This window comes from Pipra filicauda, unplaced genomic scaffold, assembly GCF_003945595.2.
Source record: "Pipra filicauda isolate LSUMZ 115617 unplaced genomic scaffold, ASM394559v2 scaffold6_size6359152_pilon, whole genome shotgun sequence".
NCBI classification, from domain to species: Eukaryota; Metazoa; Chordata; class Aves; order Passeriformes; family Pipridae; genus Pipra; species Pipra filicauda.
This window is the reverse complement of record NW_024104865.1, coordinates 3,543,921-3,560,757: the sequence shown is the minus strand read 5'-3', so window position 1 is coordinate 3,560,757 and position 16,837 is coordinate 3,543,921. Positions and strand designations below refer to the sequence as shown.

The following is a 16,837-nucleotide window of genomic DNA, read 5'->3' as shown; positions in this document are numbered from 1 at the left end:
GCCTCTGAGTGGGACATTCAGCACAGTCTCACACAATGAAACGCACCAGCTTTTCTGAATGTTACATATTCTGGTAGACCAGAACAAACATCCAGCCTACTGAAAAACCGCAGGCAGAGCGCAGCGATATAGTAAACTCTAGAACCCCTGTTCTCCTTTAGCTCCTTCCCGTCCCGCAAGAGCCGCCTGCCCCGTGCCGCAGAGAAGGATCAGGACACGCACAAGCCGGGCCTTGTCCCGATAAGCACTCGGGAGCGTTTCCGTAAGGTTTCGGGGAAAAAAACCGGCCACCTGTCTGCAGGAGGGCGTTCCGCTCATTGACAGAATACGGATTCCGTGGGTGGCATATGTATGTTTCTGTTCTGCGAGACTTTCCCTGCTCTGGTCAGAGAAACTGGGGGGGTTCCACCGGCCCCGGAGCGAAGGCCTCCGGCCGGGACACTCACCCGGCGGCAGAAAGAGGGAGCCCCTTACGACTCCTTCCTTCAGCCGGATCCTTCGCACGCCGGGGGCCATGAACCACCTCTCCACCTCGGTCTTGGCCACCACTGGCCCGGGCATAGCGCCAGGCGGGCTGTGGCCCTGGTGGACCAACACCTCCACCTTCATCGGGGCGTCGGTGCTGCGGGGAACGAGCCGCTGGTACGGCCGCTCCATGGCGGCGGGGGCGAGGCTCCAGAAGAGCCCCATGGGCTCCACGCCGGTGTAGTCCCCGCCGTGGGAGGCGTCCGTGCCCAGGTGCAGCTCCCCGCGGCTGTCCGCTCGATAGTGCGCGCACGACTGGAAGAGGCAGCCGCGGTCACCGGCCGCCAGGGCCCGCAGAGTCACCGGCTGCCCCGGGCTCAGCCCCGCCACCCGCGTCTCCACCCGCTCGTCGGCCGGGCCGGCGGCGGGGGACACGGCCAGGCTGGCCGCCCGCCGGGACGGCCGGGCGCGCAGCAAGGCCCGCGGCGGGGCGGCGGAAGCGGCGGCGAGCGCTCTCCACATGGCGGCGGCGGCGGAAGCTGCGCGGAGCCGCCGCGCCACCCGCAATATCAGTACCGCGGCCGCCGCCCCCTCCAGGCGGCCCCAATCGAGAGAAGAGCCCCTCCCCGCCGCCAGGAAAGGTGGACAGCTCCGGGCCGCTCCCACCTCTCCCAAATCATCCAAGCGACTGGAGCAGCCAGCCGGGGAAGGATCGCCAGCCGCGGCCCGCTCCAGTCTCTCCCAAGCCGTCCAACAGACTGGGGCAGCGAGCCGTGGGCAGCGGCTAAAGTTTCACTTTAAGCTATTACAAACACAGGGAATGCAAAAGCCCGCCTGACGCACGGGGAGCAGCCGAGGCTGGATGCGGCCCGCGCGCGCTGTCAGGCACTGGGGGGTGCAAAGTGTTCGGATACAGCAGCGCAAATTCGCCGACAACATCCAGCGCCTTCTCCTCCGACCCTGCCCCTGGGTGCCGAACGTTACCGAGGATCCCCGGCGGGGCTGACAGCTCGCCCCGCTGCCCCCGCTGCTCAGAGAGAACCAGACATGCGGCCGGAGCCTGGCTCCGGCACAGCACGGCAGCCGCTCCACCGCCCCTTCCAGCCCGCCTACCCCTGCACAGCACCCGGCGCCTCGTGGAGCCGCCGAGCCAGCCCCGCAGCCGGACTGTTCCCCGTAACTTTTGGAAGCAGGCGCTAAGGGAATGTACAGGCAGGAAGACGCTACCCTCCAACAGCGCTGCGAACCTAGACCGGATACTCAGCCCAGCTGAGGAGATGCCCGAGAGCGGCTCCAGGATGACTACCGACAGGGCCAGGTCTTTTGTTTTCTCATGCTTACAGACGTTCAAAAACTGTTAAAATGTCTCATTTCTACTGCATGTGCCCAGAATGTCACATCAGGCTAGGGGCTGTTGTTGTCTATGAACGGGAGATTTGCTACCTGAGGAGCAGGCACATTACTGCTGCTTTTGCTAAGTGAATATTAGATATTGTTAAGGCATTTTAGTGGTGTGAGAGAAGGGGAATGAGCAACACAGGAGAGGGACGTGCACAGGGAGAACAGAAAGAATACTGGAGGCAGGAAGAGAGAACTGCTGCTTCCAGAAAAACTAGAACACTGGAACGAGCACACAAAGCTGGCTCTGGTAAAGGCAATGGCATATGTTTCCTCTGAGAAGGCCAAGGTACATTTTCACCCCAGTTCTCAGCTTAGATAAGTTACCTTCCACTTAATTTCACATTCAAAGAACACCCAGCCTTACCACATTTGTCTTCCACAGCTTTTAATCCTATACTGCACAAAGCAGGAGGCTAAGAACCTCTAACCAAGGTTAGAAGAGGGTGTAAAAACAAAGCAGCTTTCATGCTTTCACCCGCTGTCATCCTCCAGGAAACCCAATAGCTTATTCTCTGATGTTCCTTGTTCTCATTCTGAGCCATTTAACAAAGCAATCTTGAGACACCAGCATCTTCATCTGTAATCTACTTCACATCACAGATTACTGGATGTTCCAGATGGCTTGCCTGTGAGGTGTTTCCGGAAGAAAGCTTGGATCTGCTGCCAAGCATCTATCTGTGCCTCACAGTGTGCCTTGGGCTCCCCTCCCCACACGACAGGTTTGCCAACTAGCAGGTGCATTGAGGCTGCACACATTGGGAAAAAGGGAGGTTCAATGTAGTGCCCTGCTCCAGGATAACAGACTATCTCAGGCTTTTCCTTCCCATGAGCTTGCAAACGTTTGCTCCCCTCAACTGCAAAGAATTCGCTTTTCCAGTTACGATCATCCTGGCCAACAATGAACAAGAAGCGACACTCGGCCTTCTCCAAAGGGATAAAGCTTTGCTGGTCAGGCCCTTCTAGTGGGTTGTTCAATATATCAAAAATATCAGCAATCCCAGACTTGCTGACCTTGATGCGTTTCAAATTGATATTAAGAGGTGGAATGGTGATGTCCTTGTAGCGGAGCACTGCACCCACATTTGCCACTGAGCCGTTGATAAGGGCAGTGGCCGTGATGCCCTTTAGGAAGGAGGCCATGGAGGTGCACAGGTCACCACCCTTTGAGATTCCAAGCAACCCAATTCCTGGACCTTTAACCTGGAGGTGAGAGAAGAGAAACCACAAGCAATGAACCAAAGCGTGCCACTTCTTTAAGATGTTGCCACGTTCACAGCCGTGTCTGTCCCAGATTTGGACCCCAAGTACAGGCATCTAAGGTCCTGTTTGCAGGGCCCACATCTGAGGGACCCTAGGCACTGTTCTGTGTTTGATTTATGGTCCTAAGCCCTACTGGGACTTCAGCATCATCACCTAACAAAGCTACAGGGTTCAGTGCTGAAGCAGAGAATACAGTGTGTTTGCAGATGTGCAGTCCCAAATTCACTTTGCCTATAAGGCAGTTGAGAGAAGAAGAGGGAAGGAGAAGGGGAGGCTTCTTCTACAAATACTTTCTTTCAGTGCAAAATGCTCAAAGTCAGCAATGACTATGATATTGTCATCACTTATGATAATGTATTTCTTATACTCAACCACTGTCTTTGGTTTCCCTATTAAGAAGATAACATGGAGTGGCAGGCTCCGCATCAGCTGCTCTCCCTCTTCTCCGGTATGCTTGGTGTCTAACTCACAGGAAGCATTCTGAGGTACCTTACTCATTAAAATGTATCTTAAAAAAAATAACCTATTAAACCCATTTTTCTAAGAGAATTGTACAGTCCTCCGGAGTCAATCTAGAATAGGTTACCTTCATTTTCTTTTACACAAGGCAAATTAACTAGAATAGAAAAATTAAATGACCTTACAAGGTATTGAAAGCCTCCAAGGATATTGAAAGAAGGTTAGCTAATACCACAACTGCTTCAAAATCCAAAGACCCTTAGGAGCAAAAAGGTCTGAGACAGCATCAAAATTTAGTATCTTTTGTATCTTATCACCAGTGTAATAGGCTCCAAACCCACTGACTTTGAAACATGGAAAGGGAGAAATTAGAAAATACAGATGAAACTTTGCAACGCATTAAAAACATGATGAGGGTATCATTGAAGGTGTTAATGGGAGGCAATAGTACTGCTCTCAGGGAAAAAAAAAAAGGCAGGTGGAAGCAATTTTCAGATTTTTTTGGGCAGAGAGGTGGCATGAGCAGTTAAGGTTAAGGCATCTGAAAAGCAACCAAGACCTTTAACATCTACTCATCTTTCTGAGGTTGAGGAAGGTATTTGTTTTCATTCTCCAGAGAAACCAAGTATTGCCTTGTGCAGTTCTAGCTATTGTCATGCACAGCTTCTTGCAAGGAGATGCAGAACCAAGCAGGTTCTCTTCCAAGAGGTGTTGACTTAGAAGGATCCCTAAGTGCACAAGCAGTTACTAAAACCCACACTCACCAAATAACAACATTTGGAGTGATTCTAACAGCATATAAAAGCCACCAGCGTGCCTGTAACAAATGTGGATAGAGCCTTCCTAAATCTTCGTTCGCGAAGCCCAGCCATGATGATGAAAATACACAGCAACAAATGTGTACTGCTGGACTTCCTTGAGACTTGTATCACAGAAGGTTATCATGTGCTCCACAGCTGAAAAGGACATTAAGATCTGCAGGACATTCTACAGAGCATAAACCTAAAAGCCCTGCTGGAAGTCAAATAAGTCTCCAGGCAACTAGCGCCCTAGTTATGACACTGGGTTGAATGGAGTAGAAATTACCAGTATGTTACTTATGTGTCACTGTTTCTCCTGGCCACTTCAAAAGGAAGAATTGGAACAAGCTGCCAGAGAGCCATTGTAATGGGAATTAAAGATATCAAACAAATTAATCACAGCCAACTTAACAGTGATGCTATTTTAAATACAGCAGCTCTGCCCCATCTGTAGTCTGACAGGACCGAAATAATGAGAGTTCACTGTAGTGAGTCAATGAACAAACCAACCTGGGTGTGTTGTAACATGTAGTTTACAGCTTCTTCAAAATATTCCAGGTGGAATTCCTTCATCTCTTTGGGGAGATCTTCATAGCTGTAGTAAGCCAGAGCCAGCACAGCAAAGCCATAGTTGGCCAGCAGGCATGCCCTGTATTCAGGGAGTCCTCCTCCAGTTCCATATAAGTCAATAATTCCCGGAAAGGGGCCATTTCCTGCGAGAGACCATATAACAGGACACATTAGCCCACAATTCTTAAGTTATATGCCAATATCATAGGCCTGGGAATGTGTCTTTTTAAAAAAAGAAAAAAACCTAAAGCAGCAGAATGGTGTTAAGGGTCCTAAACTACTGTGCCAGTTTTAATTAAATGGCTACATTGCTTCAATATTAAACAAGCCAGCAAAAATTAGCAGGCCTGGTAATGTTCTGGATAACATCAGGGAACATGTGGCTGGAAGAGAATTGATCTTTTGACAGTCACAACTAGTTTCTGTATCATGTAAATTCACTGCAAAGCTATCAAGCTCTGAATTATACCCAGGAGGCTTTTCCTTGCTGCATTTCTCAGTATCAAAAAAAATCTCTTCTGATGATTTCAGCTTCTCAGTTTCAGTGTAAATGTACTATGGCCATTTATTCTGGGATTAAGAGAAGAAAGTATCTGAAACTAACCTTGCTAACCTTGTAAGAGAACCTTTACATTAGGTTCATCAGGGGACAAGTCCAAAGCTGAGGGATTGCCGCAAACCGCTAACAAAATATGGAAAGGAGGAGGCCAAGAGGGAGACTCCCATTCCTGCTCAGGAGGGAAGGTGAGGCTTCCCTCAGGTGTCTGCAGACTAACATGGAGAACATGGGCAACAAGCAAGAAGAACAGGAAATTCACCTCCAGCCTCAAGGCTACAGCGCAGTCAGAGCCCAGGACACTGGCTGGGACAGCACGTATGATTTTAGCGCTGTCATGGAGGAGTTGCCAGGGACAGACAGGGAAGAAAGGGGAAAGCACATGATACATAGAGGAGCTCTTTGAGTACATGAGGTTCCAGAGACATGCTTGGTGAAAGCCTCTGGATCACAGGGGGAAGGAAAGCTGGGGTGTGGCAGTGGTGCAGCTGCTGCAAACCACTCAACCAAGGGAATGAGGTTTCCTACAGCCAACTAGCAGAAATCTGGACAGCTGCTGGGAGGACAACACAGCATTTGTCAGGCAATCTGAAAACCTCACAGACCATAGTAATGATTACTTTCTGACAAAAATACTGTAAGAGCAAACCTGTCTAATACTTTCCTTAATCTTCTGCTCACAAACAAGGAAGAATTGGGGACAAATGTAGCACCAAAAGGCAGCTTGGATTGCCTTGGGCTTCAGCAACTAGAATATAACTGAGTTCAGGATCTGTGGAGAGGCTGGAAAGGGAAGCAGCAGGCTTGAACGCTATAGTTTGGGAGAGCAACCTTCTATTTACTCAAAGAATTACTAGCTGAATTCCCTGGGAAACAGCCAGGTAGAGGAAAGGTATCTTGAAGACTGGCTGACACCACCTCCCACAGCATTTGGGAACAAGAAGGGTATTGTGATAAATGCTTTCATGTCCAGTAAGAATCAATTAAATAAACTGAAGTGTGCTTCAGCACATATAGCTGCTCTACGTAATGAGTGTACCCAGCAGACCAAAGAGGGTTGGGCTGATCAGACTGCTCCTTGAGAAGTGTATAGTGCCAGCTGGCAGGGCGAGGCTTCCCCTTGTCCTCAGGGGAAGCCTGGAAGGGGTCGCACTCCGGGCCTGGAAGCGCGGGGCCGAAAGCAGAGCAACACCAGTGGGAGAAGGAGCCCGGCACGGCCGGTACTCACCGGGGGGCAGAAAAAGCGTCGCCCGGATCCTCCCCTCTCGCACCGGGACTCTCCGCACCCCGTCCCGCAGGAACGCCCGCTCGTGCTGCGCCTGGGCCAGGAGCCGCCCTGGAGGCTTCCCGTGGCCCTCAAACACCTCCAGCTGCAGGAGGAAGGGGCTCTGAACGTCCCGCTTCACCAGCCGCCAGAAGGGCCTCTGGGGCTGCAAAGCCCAGAGCAGCCCCATGGGCTCCAGGCCAGAGAAGCTGCCTCCCGGCAGCGCAGGACAGCGGGCGAGGTCCAGCTCCCCGTCGTCCCCCGCCTGGTAGCGGGCACTGGCCTGGAAGAGCTCCCCCTTCTCATCCCGCAAGGATGTCCTCAGTGTGACCTGCTGCCGCGGGCCGAGGCCCTGCACAGCGATGGCCAGCGGCTCATCGAAGAGGCTGCGGGTGGCGGGCGAGAGGCGGATGGAGGGGGCCATGGAGGCGAGTCCATGGGCAGAGGCTGTCCCGGGGGTCCACGCGGGGCTGCGGCACCGTGGGGCTGCAGGCGCGGGGCCGGGCCAGGGCTGTCGCCTCTGCCAGCTGCGGGAACTGGCCCGGCGCAGGGAGCGGGCAGTGATCTGCCACATTGCCCCGGGTAGTTCCCGCCTCTGGGGGCGGATTCTGGGGCGGGTCCCCGCGGAACCGGAGTCGGGATCGATCCCGGAGTGCCGCTGTAAGACCCCGCGGGCAGGAGCGGGGCGGTAGGTCCCTCGCCCCGCCGGCCTGCTTCCCTGCCGCCCTGCCCGCCTACTCTTCGCCTCTCCTCTGTCTTCGACCCTGCCCTTCCGGCTATGGGAGGGTTCTCTGTCAAACTGCCGAGTTCTTGCGACCTGTCCTGGCCCCAGAGAGCTCCTCAGTGTCCCCCCGAGCTCCCCTGGACCGGACGGTGGCTGCGGGCGGGGGGACACGCGGGGCAGGACGGGCAGAGGCGTTGAGGAGCCACCGAGCAGAATCGCAGTCGGGATTCACCGTCTGGGCAGCGAAGGGCCTGTGTGGGACCGACCGAGATAGGGCAGCTCGGAGCTGTTGCTCGCCGGCAGCGACCCCGAGTAGGGCCGAACTGTGCTGTGCCGCTCAGCCGAGAGACCGGAGCGTGGGTCAGCCCCAGCCGGGGCGGGGAGAAGCCACACTAGCACCAGCTCGGCAGTGCTTCGCCTCTCCTTGCCGTTTCTGCCTCTGTATTGGTTGCCCCAAGGCATGGGCAAGGTGGCTTATGTCTCCACCAGGCTCTGCTCAGCCCTGGCAGCTGCACAGCCAGGTGAATTGGGAAGGATGGTCAGGATCATCAGTAGTGCAGGAGGGATGAAGAGGGAGTGCTTTCACAGGCTCTTTAGGTAGGTCAGGAAATATCTGGCTCTTCTAGTAATGGATTTTGCAAGGTTTTAAAAAAAGAAGGCCATTCAGTCCATCTTGCCCAGAGCTGGATCTTCTGACCCAAAAGGAGCTGCAGAGGGACAGCTGTTTCCTTAGGCTCCCCGAGTCTTCCTGGAGATGCAGGTAGGGGTGCCTCACACTCTGAACTCCTCATGTGTGACTTAGTGGTGTGAAACAAGTGGAAGCATCTGAGGGAATCCTCAGCATTGTCCTGTTTGGAAATACTAAGTGGTCAGAGGTGTTGGACAGAGTCTCAGCAGTCTTTCCTTCCCTCTGGAGATTACCCATTCTCTCCTAAACAGATGAGGTGCTTTGTCATCTGGCATTTGGCCATGTTGTCTGGTGTCTAGCCCTCAATGTGTGGAAACTACTCCTGTTGTTGAGAAGAACAATCCTTGGTTTACAGTACTGGATTTGATCACCAGCTTGACCATAGGCTGGAGCAGATGCTAAGGGAAAAGGTCCTGGAGGCTTCAGCAGCATTCCTTCTCCTCTATGCTTGGTGACACAAGAGGAGTGGAAGAGTGAAGGTAAGAGGGCTATCTTCTATGGTGTCCTGTTCCTACCTGGGCAGCCCTTGATCCCAAGCTTCTGCAATCCCAAGGTTTCACCCTGGGATGAGAGAGTGGTCAAGTTGCAAACCCTGCTTCTAACCAAAGCAGAACAAATGATTCCATGGCTTTCAAATCTCAGTCCTTTATTACAATTCTCAACCCAATAACAAAGATTAAAATGTTCCACATCATGTGGGAGAAGATCACAATGATTGTAAATTCAGCAGGAAGTTTTTTACATTACATCTTGGAGCCAGAAGTATCCACTAGCCAGAACACAGCATTGTGAAGGGGAGATGGAAGAAGGCAAACAACCTTCCCCAAGGGTAAACCAGAAACAGTCCAGCAACCTGGCTATAGCATCCATTTTTGCACACTCCCAGCAGCACAGAGATCAGAGACATTTCCATTTGCAATGAGACATTCACCATAACAACAGTGAAATCCCTGCTCCAGAATTGTGATTTGGGAGGTGTTGCTTTCAAGTATGAGCTGAGGATAGCGTGTACATGTAGAGACCACAGTGATATGGAAAGTACTGTCAAGAATGCATTAGGAGAATAGAACCTCCCCCCCCCCGAAACATAACAGCACATTTGGCACATGAGGTGTTTTATAAAAGGCAAAAAATGCCATGCATTTTCTTGACACTTGAACAAAAAGGTTCAGGGAAGAAGAGAAAAGGCAAACCCCTTTCTTTTCTGAGTCATGGATGCGTAAACTCATGGAAGATACTGTAGTTGTACAGCTGAGACAAGCTGTTAGATTGATAACTGTAACAGAATTTATCAGATCTGGTTGTTCAAAGTTGTGTGTTGCTTGCATTTGTTGCACATTACTTGTCATTTAAATATTTCTGGAAAAAAGCCTGGATCTGTGGCCAAGCATGAACCTGAGCTTTAGAATAAGCCCCGAACTCCTCGCCCAGGACTGCCCGCTTGTGAAAAACGGGATGGTTTCCTATGGGGTACAAAGGGAAAAAGCTAGGGTATATGCAGTGCCCTGTTCCAGGGTAGGATAGAATCTGAAAATTTTCCTTCCCTTGAGCCTGCAAAAGCTTGCAGACTTCAGTAGCATAATACTTTCTTTTGACAACATGGTCATTTTGTCCCGTGATGAATAGTAGCTGTGCCTCAGCTTTCTCTATTGGGATCAGGCTTCGGTTGCCAGGGGCTTGAAAAGGGTCAATAAGGACATCAGAACAATCAAGAATATTGGAATCGGTGACCTTGATATGTTGTTCATATGTGGTCAAAATGGGGATGGTTTTATCCTTGTAACAGAGAGGAATAAATGTAGCAGCCACAGGGCCATTGAGGGAAGCAAATGGCTGTGATGTTCTTCAGGAAGGCAGCCATGGCGAGAGACAGTTCGCCTCCTTTGGAGTAACCAAGCAGGCCAATCCCTGGCCCCTTCACCTGGCACATGGGAGGAAATGCTCATCAGTAGTGAGCTGAAAAGCGTGACAGCTGGTTCATGGAGGGGAACATTGTCTAATGCTGAGAATTTGCAAAACTGCATGAAGAAAGTGATGGCAATGATTAGTTTTTCTTCTGGACAAATAACAGGAACCTCCTACGCACAAATTGTTTCCATTCCCATGCAAAATGTTCCTTGATGATAGCCAAGAGAGAGCAAGCATAATGATACCATTTGAGCGTTGGTTGCAAAACAAAAGTAAGGCTATCCAGAGCTATGGTGGAAAGGTTTTGGTAGTGGGAAATTGTGGTTTGTGAGAAGAGACCAGGGCTTCCCCCATATTGGACAGGGACAGTTTTAGCCAGCTCAGAGACAGACTTAATGCTGCCCAAAGATGGGGAGGAGGTGTTTTTAGTTGTGTTCTTATTTCTCACTGTGCTACTCTGTTATTAGCTGGCAATAAATTAAATTAATCTTCTCTAAGTCAAGTCTGTTTTGCCCATGGTGTTAGTTGATGAATTACACCCCATCCTTATCTTGAGCCATGAGGTTTTTCATCTTAGTTTCTTCACCTCTCCTATTCCTAAAGGGGATTGAGAGAGTGGCTAGGTGGGTATCCAGCAGCCAGCCGAGGTCAGCTTCCACAGTTAGCTATGGGTAAAGGCTTTTTTCTTTACCCTTCTTAGACTAAGGGGTCATATGGGGGCATGTGATGACAATTCATGAAGGCTGCTTCAAAAAATGCATGTTTCTCTTCTCCACTTCTGCCCACCTTGTTATATGTCTCAGACACCATCTCTGGCACTCCAGATGATGGTACCTGAATAGAACCTCATCCTCTACCCTTCCAGTGCATATCTGTTTGATCCTTCTCCTTTCCTAGGCAAGCATTCTGGTAGATGCTAGCCATGCCAGGTGAGTATTTGTACAGCTTTCCCCAGAGATAACTCTGGCAGAGTGACAGGCACATCAAAGTGGCTGCAGGCGGCAGGCGAGAGGCATATGAAAGGGGCCAGGGATGATAAGTGAGTGATGTGGAAACACTGGATAGGAGAAACCTTGTCTGCCATGACCACAACCATGCTCAGCAAAGAAGGCTGGGAGCAATTTGCAGCTTCTGTGATCCACTCAGCTGCATCATGACTGTATTTAAGCTGGATGTTCTGGCTTCTTATGCCTGGGCAGCCAGTCATGGAGTGCTGCCTCCTCCTCCTGCCCAGGTGGGACGGCCGGCTTTGCCCCCCACTTTCTGTGCCCCGTGTGGTTATCGTGAAGCCAATGGCTCTTGTATCCTTCAAAAAGATGCTGTACCAATGCCCCGAGGGGCTGATTACAAAAGCAAATAAAATCCGGCTCTCTCACAGCTTTTCTGTCCTGCACAGCTCCTCTTGGAAAAGTTGCTGGATGTGCTCCCTGTACCTTCGTTTGTGTTTCTGTGCTGTTTGGAACTGTGTGAGGGAACTCTCAGCATGGTCCTTGCCTTGCCTTGCCTTAGAGCATGCAGAACATTCCCCTCCAATAGCCATGGTGTAGCCTCTGGAGGACACAACACTGCCCTGTGCCTTTGATGCTTGTGCTGTGCTGTGCTGCACTGTCCTTACAATGTGGCCTTCAGGCCTGTGTTGTGCTGCACAGATTCCAAGCCTTATGGGAAACTCAGCCATCTCTTCCTTACACAGAAGCTCACAGGCAGCTTCCAGTCAGTACCTGTGGTTACACAACCTGTGGCCCTGCCCTTGTCCAACAGTGCAGCAAGATATTCCCATGCAAACATTGTCTCTCTTTGACTGTAGACGTGATAAATAGAGCTGTTTCCTTATACAAAAATCTTACAATACCCTAAAAGACTGAAGGGAGAATCTGCTATGGACCATGTCTGCATGATATGCTGCATGTGGGGTGGAGTCCTGTCACATGCTTCATTGCTCAGGGTTCTCAGCATCTAAAGGGGTGTAAGATTATCTATACTAGTCTCTTTTTAGTGTTAGCTCTAATAAATAGCATTTTTAGATACTTTACAGAATGTGAGTGCTTTTCTTACAAAAGTGCTTTTCTGGGATCATAATGGACCAGCACCTCCCAGTGCAACTTCTCACCAGTCTTAGTGAGAAATACCTTTATGGAGAAAGAACCAAGAAAAAAAGAGAAACTCTTGTGCCTGGCTAGCCCTGTGTAAAACCATGAGGAGTATGTGTAAGGTGTTTAGCCCAGGCAGTTTCCTTAGTAGATTCAGAAGCTGGGAAGGAATTATCAGAATTCTCATCCCAGCTAAAGTATTATGTTGTTTTAGGAGACAGGGTCCAAGGAAAGGAAAAGCTAAGGAAAATTTGTGCCATCTTTGATTGTCATTAATGTACTTGAAATGGACATGGGGGTGCTTATAACCATCATAGGAAGGGCTGCATGAGCTCCTGGTGCAGCACTGCACCGCAAGCCCCCAAGCAGCAAACTGCAGTGCAGGTGCCTGTGGTTGCACAGGGGCCACACAGAGCAGCCCAGGAACTGGGCATGAGATATTTACCAGGGGCATGAATGGTGGGACAAGGATGGCTGACCCTCTGCTAAGGACGACAAAAGGGTCAGAGGACATGTGACAACAGCATTTCTGTCCAGCCACTAGTGATTTACAGATCAAAGAGGGCTGCAGGGCACCTCAGCACGCTCTCGTGCTGTGCAGTTTTACACAGCCCGAGTTTCAAGATTTAGCAAATGCATACAGGCAAAAGAGGGAGGAAAGGCTGGCACACTGGCTTTTGCAAGTATGGGACCTTGGAGGACATAGCGTACACTTAAATCCTAACCGGTTAAAAGTGCATGTGTGCCATCTTGCAAAACCCTGATGATCCAACAGCTCAGAGTACCACAGGGTAATACACCCTGCTCCTTGTGGATATAGCTTCAGGAGGCTTTAAAGACAGAATATTCCTCACCTGCTGACTGCTATGATCAAATAGCATTGAGGAAAAGCATATTAGAGGTTTGTCGGTATTTATGGAAACTGGCCACACAGCCAGGCATGTGTTCATGTAATTTGATAGGTCCTTAAATGAAACTTTTTTCACCTAGCACAAAAAAAGCCATATTAGAGGGTGCCCCATTTGCTTTGAAAGGACCAATAATTTCATTGCTAGGGGCTGCTGTGGGAAAACCAGTAGGGGAGGTTATTTTATTACTAAGACACCTTGCAGACTGAAGAAGATGCAAGTGAGCCTGAAACATTTCAAATGCAGCAGATCATGTTTGCCTGAGGACATCTTGCTGCACTGTGTGATAAGGGCAGGCTCACATAGGTAATGTAATTGCTAGAACTGAGTGGGAGCTGCCCGCAAGCTCCACTTCCAAGAAGAGCTGGACAAATTTTTTCTGTGACCAAGGGATCTTTACAACAGAGCATAGGCCTGAAGGCCTACGCAGCATGGCACAGCACAGGCACACAGAATGCTGACCATCGCCAAATTTGCCTGTGAATAATAAGAGTACTTCCCACAGCAGAACAGGCTGCTTTAAAATACTGTGAAAATACAGAGATGATTTACAGACTGCAAGAAAGGTCACTAGGTTCCTGAAGTTACCTAGGGTGTAGTAACATTTTCCCTTCTCTAGTCACTCAGCTACTCTGCTCCTAGAGCAGATACCCATTGTAATCAGAACATTTCCCTACCCATACCATAGCCCTTTTGCCCCCAGATGAGATGCAGGGACCTGGACTGCTGATTCACATCTAGCAGGCGTAAGGCAAGACCAAGACAGAACACTTCCTAAACAAATGTATGTTTATTTGGTTAAAAAATAAGAGTTACACTTGCACCAGAGGCCTCTTCGTAGTCAGAATGCCCTTCTCAAACAGGAGTGTGGCTAGAGAAATCCTCTCCTCCAAGGTTTCACATGGAAGGTTACCCACACTGACGTGATTTGGATAGGAAGACAGCAGAAATTCTATACTGTCTGTATACTCGGGATCTAGCTCAAAGAACTTGGGTTCTTCTTTGTGATACACTCTTGAGTTTTCTGTCGTGTAATACAGCATCACACCTGTTTCTTCATTACATAATCTAACAATGCCATGGCGGAGGAGGCGTATTTCGGTGTCTTTTGTTATCTGTATATCAACATTGTGAGGGCCTCCATCTTGCCACCGGGCTGGGAAGCCATAGATACTTTGCGCCTTTTCACTCTGTGTAAGCACAGGGGGCAGACAGTCATGAAGAAATGACCTGGCCATCTGATCCACGGCAGCATCAATGGGTGCATAGTCAATGAGTCTCTTTATCAGGCTCTGCACCTTCTCCATAAAGGCTGTTCGCCGAGCATCAACTGCGTCTGAGTTGGCAACCCCCATGTACCCCAGGTAGTCCATGGGAAGCCCTCGCCGGTACTCCACATCCTCCTCCAGGGCCATCTGCAGGGCAGCTGGGAGGAGCTTCTCCAGAAGGTCCCCCCAGGAATTCCCCTGGTAGGAAGACACAGTGATGTGGAGCGAGTGTGCATCAGGGAGACAGTTGCCCTGATGGATAAAGCCACGGGGGAAGTACAGCAGGTCCCCGGCCTCAAGCACCGTCTCCAGCACAGGCTCACCAAGCTCAGCCTGCGTTAGGTTTGGACTGGAGAACTGGGGCAGCACCTCGGCATCCGTCCGGGGGCTGTAGACGCGCCAGTGCTTCTTCCCCTCCAGCTGCAGCACAAAGGCCTCGATGTCATCGTAGTGGGGGGCGAAGCCCTGTGTCCCTGGTGGCGTGAGGTATGTGTTGGCTCCCACCATGCTGCCAAACTGCTCCTGCAGGATGGAGAGGAGGTGCCAGACGGTGGGGGAGAAAGCCTGTGGGCAGAGGAGCCGCAGGGAGCAGCCGTTCTGGTAGAAGTCCCAGACGACGGCAGGCAGGGCCCGGCCCGAGGGATTGTGCGTTTCCCGCACGCCCTCGGCGTAGCTGGTCACGTCCAGGTGGGTGCCGAAGTGCACTTCGCCGTCCCGAAGGGCGGCGTCCAAGTCGGCCGTGGAAAAGAGCCCCGCGTAGTACCTGGGGTCGCCTCGCCGCACCAGCAGCGGCGCCCGCTCCCAGTGCTGCCCCAGGAACTCGTCTGGCGCCACCGGGGCCAGCAGCCAGCGGAACAGCTCTGCCGCCCGCTGCCGGCTGTCCTCCAGCCGCCCCAGCCGCCGCAGCAGCCCCGACACGCCGCCGCCGTCGTCTTCCCCCGCCGCCCGCGGGCCACCCGGGATGGTCGCGGGGCCGCCCCGTGGCTTCTCCTCAGGCCCAGCGGCCGCCCACCCGGGCTGAGGCTCCCCGCGGACCTCCACCGGGAGCTCCACGCGGCTTGAGGGCGCGGCGGGCGGCGACGCCGGCCGAGGCGGGGCCTCCGGCTCCGGGCCGCCGCCTCCCGCTCGGCCGCGCCTCGCCCGGGCCTTGGCCCGCTTGCGGCGCGCGGGAAGCTGCGCCCCGCGGCGGCGCCGCTCCAGCCGCCCGGCCCCCGCTACCCGGCGGTACACGGCGAGCGCCGACAGCCGCCCCAGCTCCCGCTGCTCCGCCGCCATGGCCGCCAAGGCCCCGCCCCGCCGCATCCGCCGGAAGCGCCCCGGGCACGGGATGTCGCGGGGCTCGGAGCCCGCACGCCTGCCCCCGGAAGGGCATTTCCCGGGTGCGCTTGTGGTGCTGCGCGGAACGTATCTTGGGCTCTGTCATCACGTCCGCTTAAAATGTGCCGGGCGTATTTGCTTCCCCCCGCCCGAAAAAGGAAAGGAGAGACGAATCCCCTGGGAACCGATGCAGGCAGATCTGTTCCTTGTCTGGGAAGCTTCGCTCCGGACGTATGCTCTAAGCACGTTCATAAAGTTATTTTTCTCCGAAGGCGTAACGTAAGGATATACTTTTGGACTGCCTGCAATTACTTTGCAGCTTAATGAGGCGAGACGAGGTAAACCCGATTTCATAAGGTTCTGTTGTGCAAGGAATAGAAATCCCAGTTGGATGGAGCCAATTCTGGTGTACCATCCCTCCTCCCCCTTTCTTGTGCTTCTAATGGTGATGACAGGTTTTGGTTTTTTTTCCAAATCCACTAACTGCCTAATAAGATGGGCATCCTAGGCCTGAAGCTTCATAGAAAGACAATGTTAGTGGTGCTGTAGGTACCTGGACAGCCTGAGGGCTGCTCTGTTCTTCCAGAGACTGCAGCTTCAGCACAGGAAGCTTTGCTGGAGGGTAGAGGACAGACCAGCAAGACTCTGATTGTGGCAAATGTGAAAAACTGTAGAAGTTTGTATTGTCAGACTGTGTTGATGCTCTTCTGATCAAGAAAAGCTTCAGTACGAGAAATTCACACTTCAGTACTTTTGTGAGAAGAATCTGTTATGGACTGCAGTAATTCATGGGAATGAATTTTGCATGAGAATTTCATCTCCAGAGGCTGCTGTGAGTCTAAAGCATTTAACTGGAGCAATTACCCAAGTGTGCCCAGAAACCCTCTGGTTCACAGGGTGTTATTAACCTCTCACAGATATGAATATCAGCTGCACACAATATGTGAAACAGCTAACATTCACAAGGCATATGCAGATCTGCTGTGTGGGCTACTGAGTGTACCAGGCATAGGATGCAAAGCTGAAAAGAGAACTTTCACCTCTAGACCTACATTTCAATTTTACCACAATTCAGGAGCAGAAATCAGTTAGGCCTAATGAGGATAAGTTCAGCTGTTAAGTCTCAAATTATAGAACATGCAGATATCTTAAAATTGTC

At 51.6% G+C, this 16,837-nt stretch overlaps 3 protein-coding genes across 6 annotated transcripts in view; all 3 read right to left on the bottom strand.

The window, feature by feature from the left end:
* DNAL1 (dynein axonemal light chain 1) overlaps nucleotides 1-1,002 on the bottom strand; it is a 41,134-nt gene extending 40,132 nt beyond the window's left edge. For 3 of the 4 annotated variants that reach the window (XM_039389040.1, XM_027748878.2, XM_027748870.2), the window contains exon 1: nucleotides 447-792. In XM_039389040.1, the coding sequence (XP_039244974.1) occupies nucleotides 447-690 (244 nt within the window). In that variant the 5' untranslated portion in view covers nucleotides 691-792. Of the gene's footprint in view, nucleotides 1-446 lie in introns of all 4 variants that reach the window. The other variant, XR_005566362.1, reaches the window with a different exon arrangement.
* A 1,224-nt stretch (nucleotides 1,003-2,226) lies between these two features.
* On the bottom strand, nucleotides 2,227-7,657 carry LOC114002682 (acyl-coenzyme A thioesterase 1). The gene is made up of 3 exons (XM_027748850.2): nucleotides 6,740-7,657; nucleotides 4,896-5,098; nucleotides 2,227-3,066 (listed from the first exon to the last, which is right to left on the bottom strand). The coding sequence occupies exons 1-3, from the start codon at nucleotides 7,347-7,349 to the stop codon at nucleotides 2,461-2,463; spliced, it is 1,419 nt and encodes a 472-aa protein (XP_027604651.1). The 5' UTR covers nucleotides 7,350-7,657; the 3' UTR covers nucleotides 2,227-2,460.
* Nucleotides 7,658-13,864: 6,207 nt separating this feature from the next.
* Nucleotides 13,865-15,663, bottom strand: RIOX1 (ribosomal oxygenase 1). Its single transcript, XM_027748424.2, has one exon. It carries the CDS (start codon nucleotides 15,661-15,663, stop codon nucleotides 13,906-13,908), a length of 1,758 nt encoding a protein of 585 aa, XP_027604225.2. The 3' UTR covers nucleotides 13,865-13,905.
* Nucleotides 15,664-16,837: the final 1,174 nt, after the last annotated feature.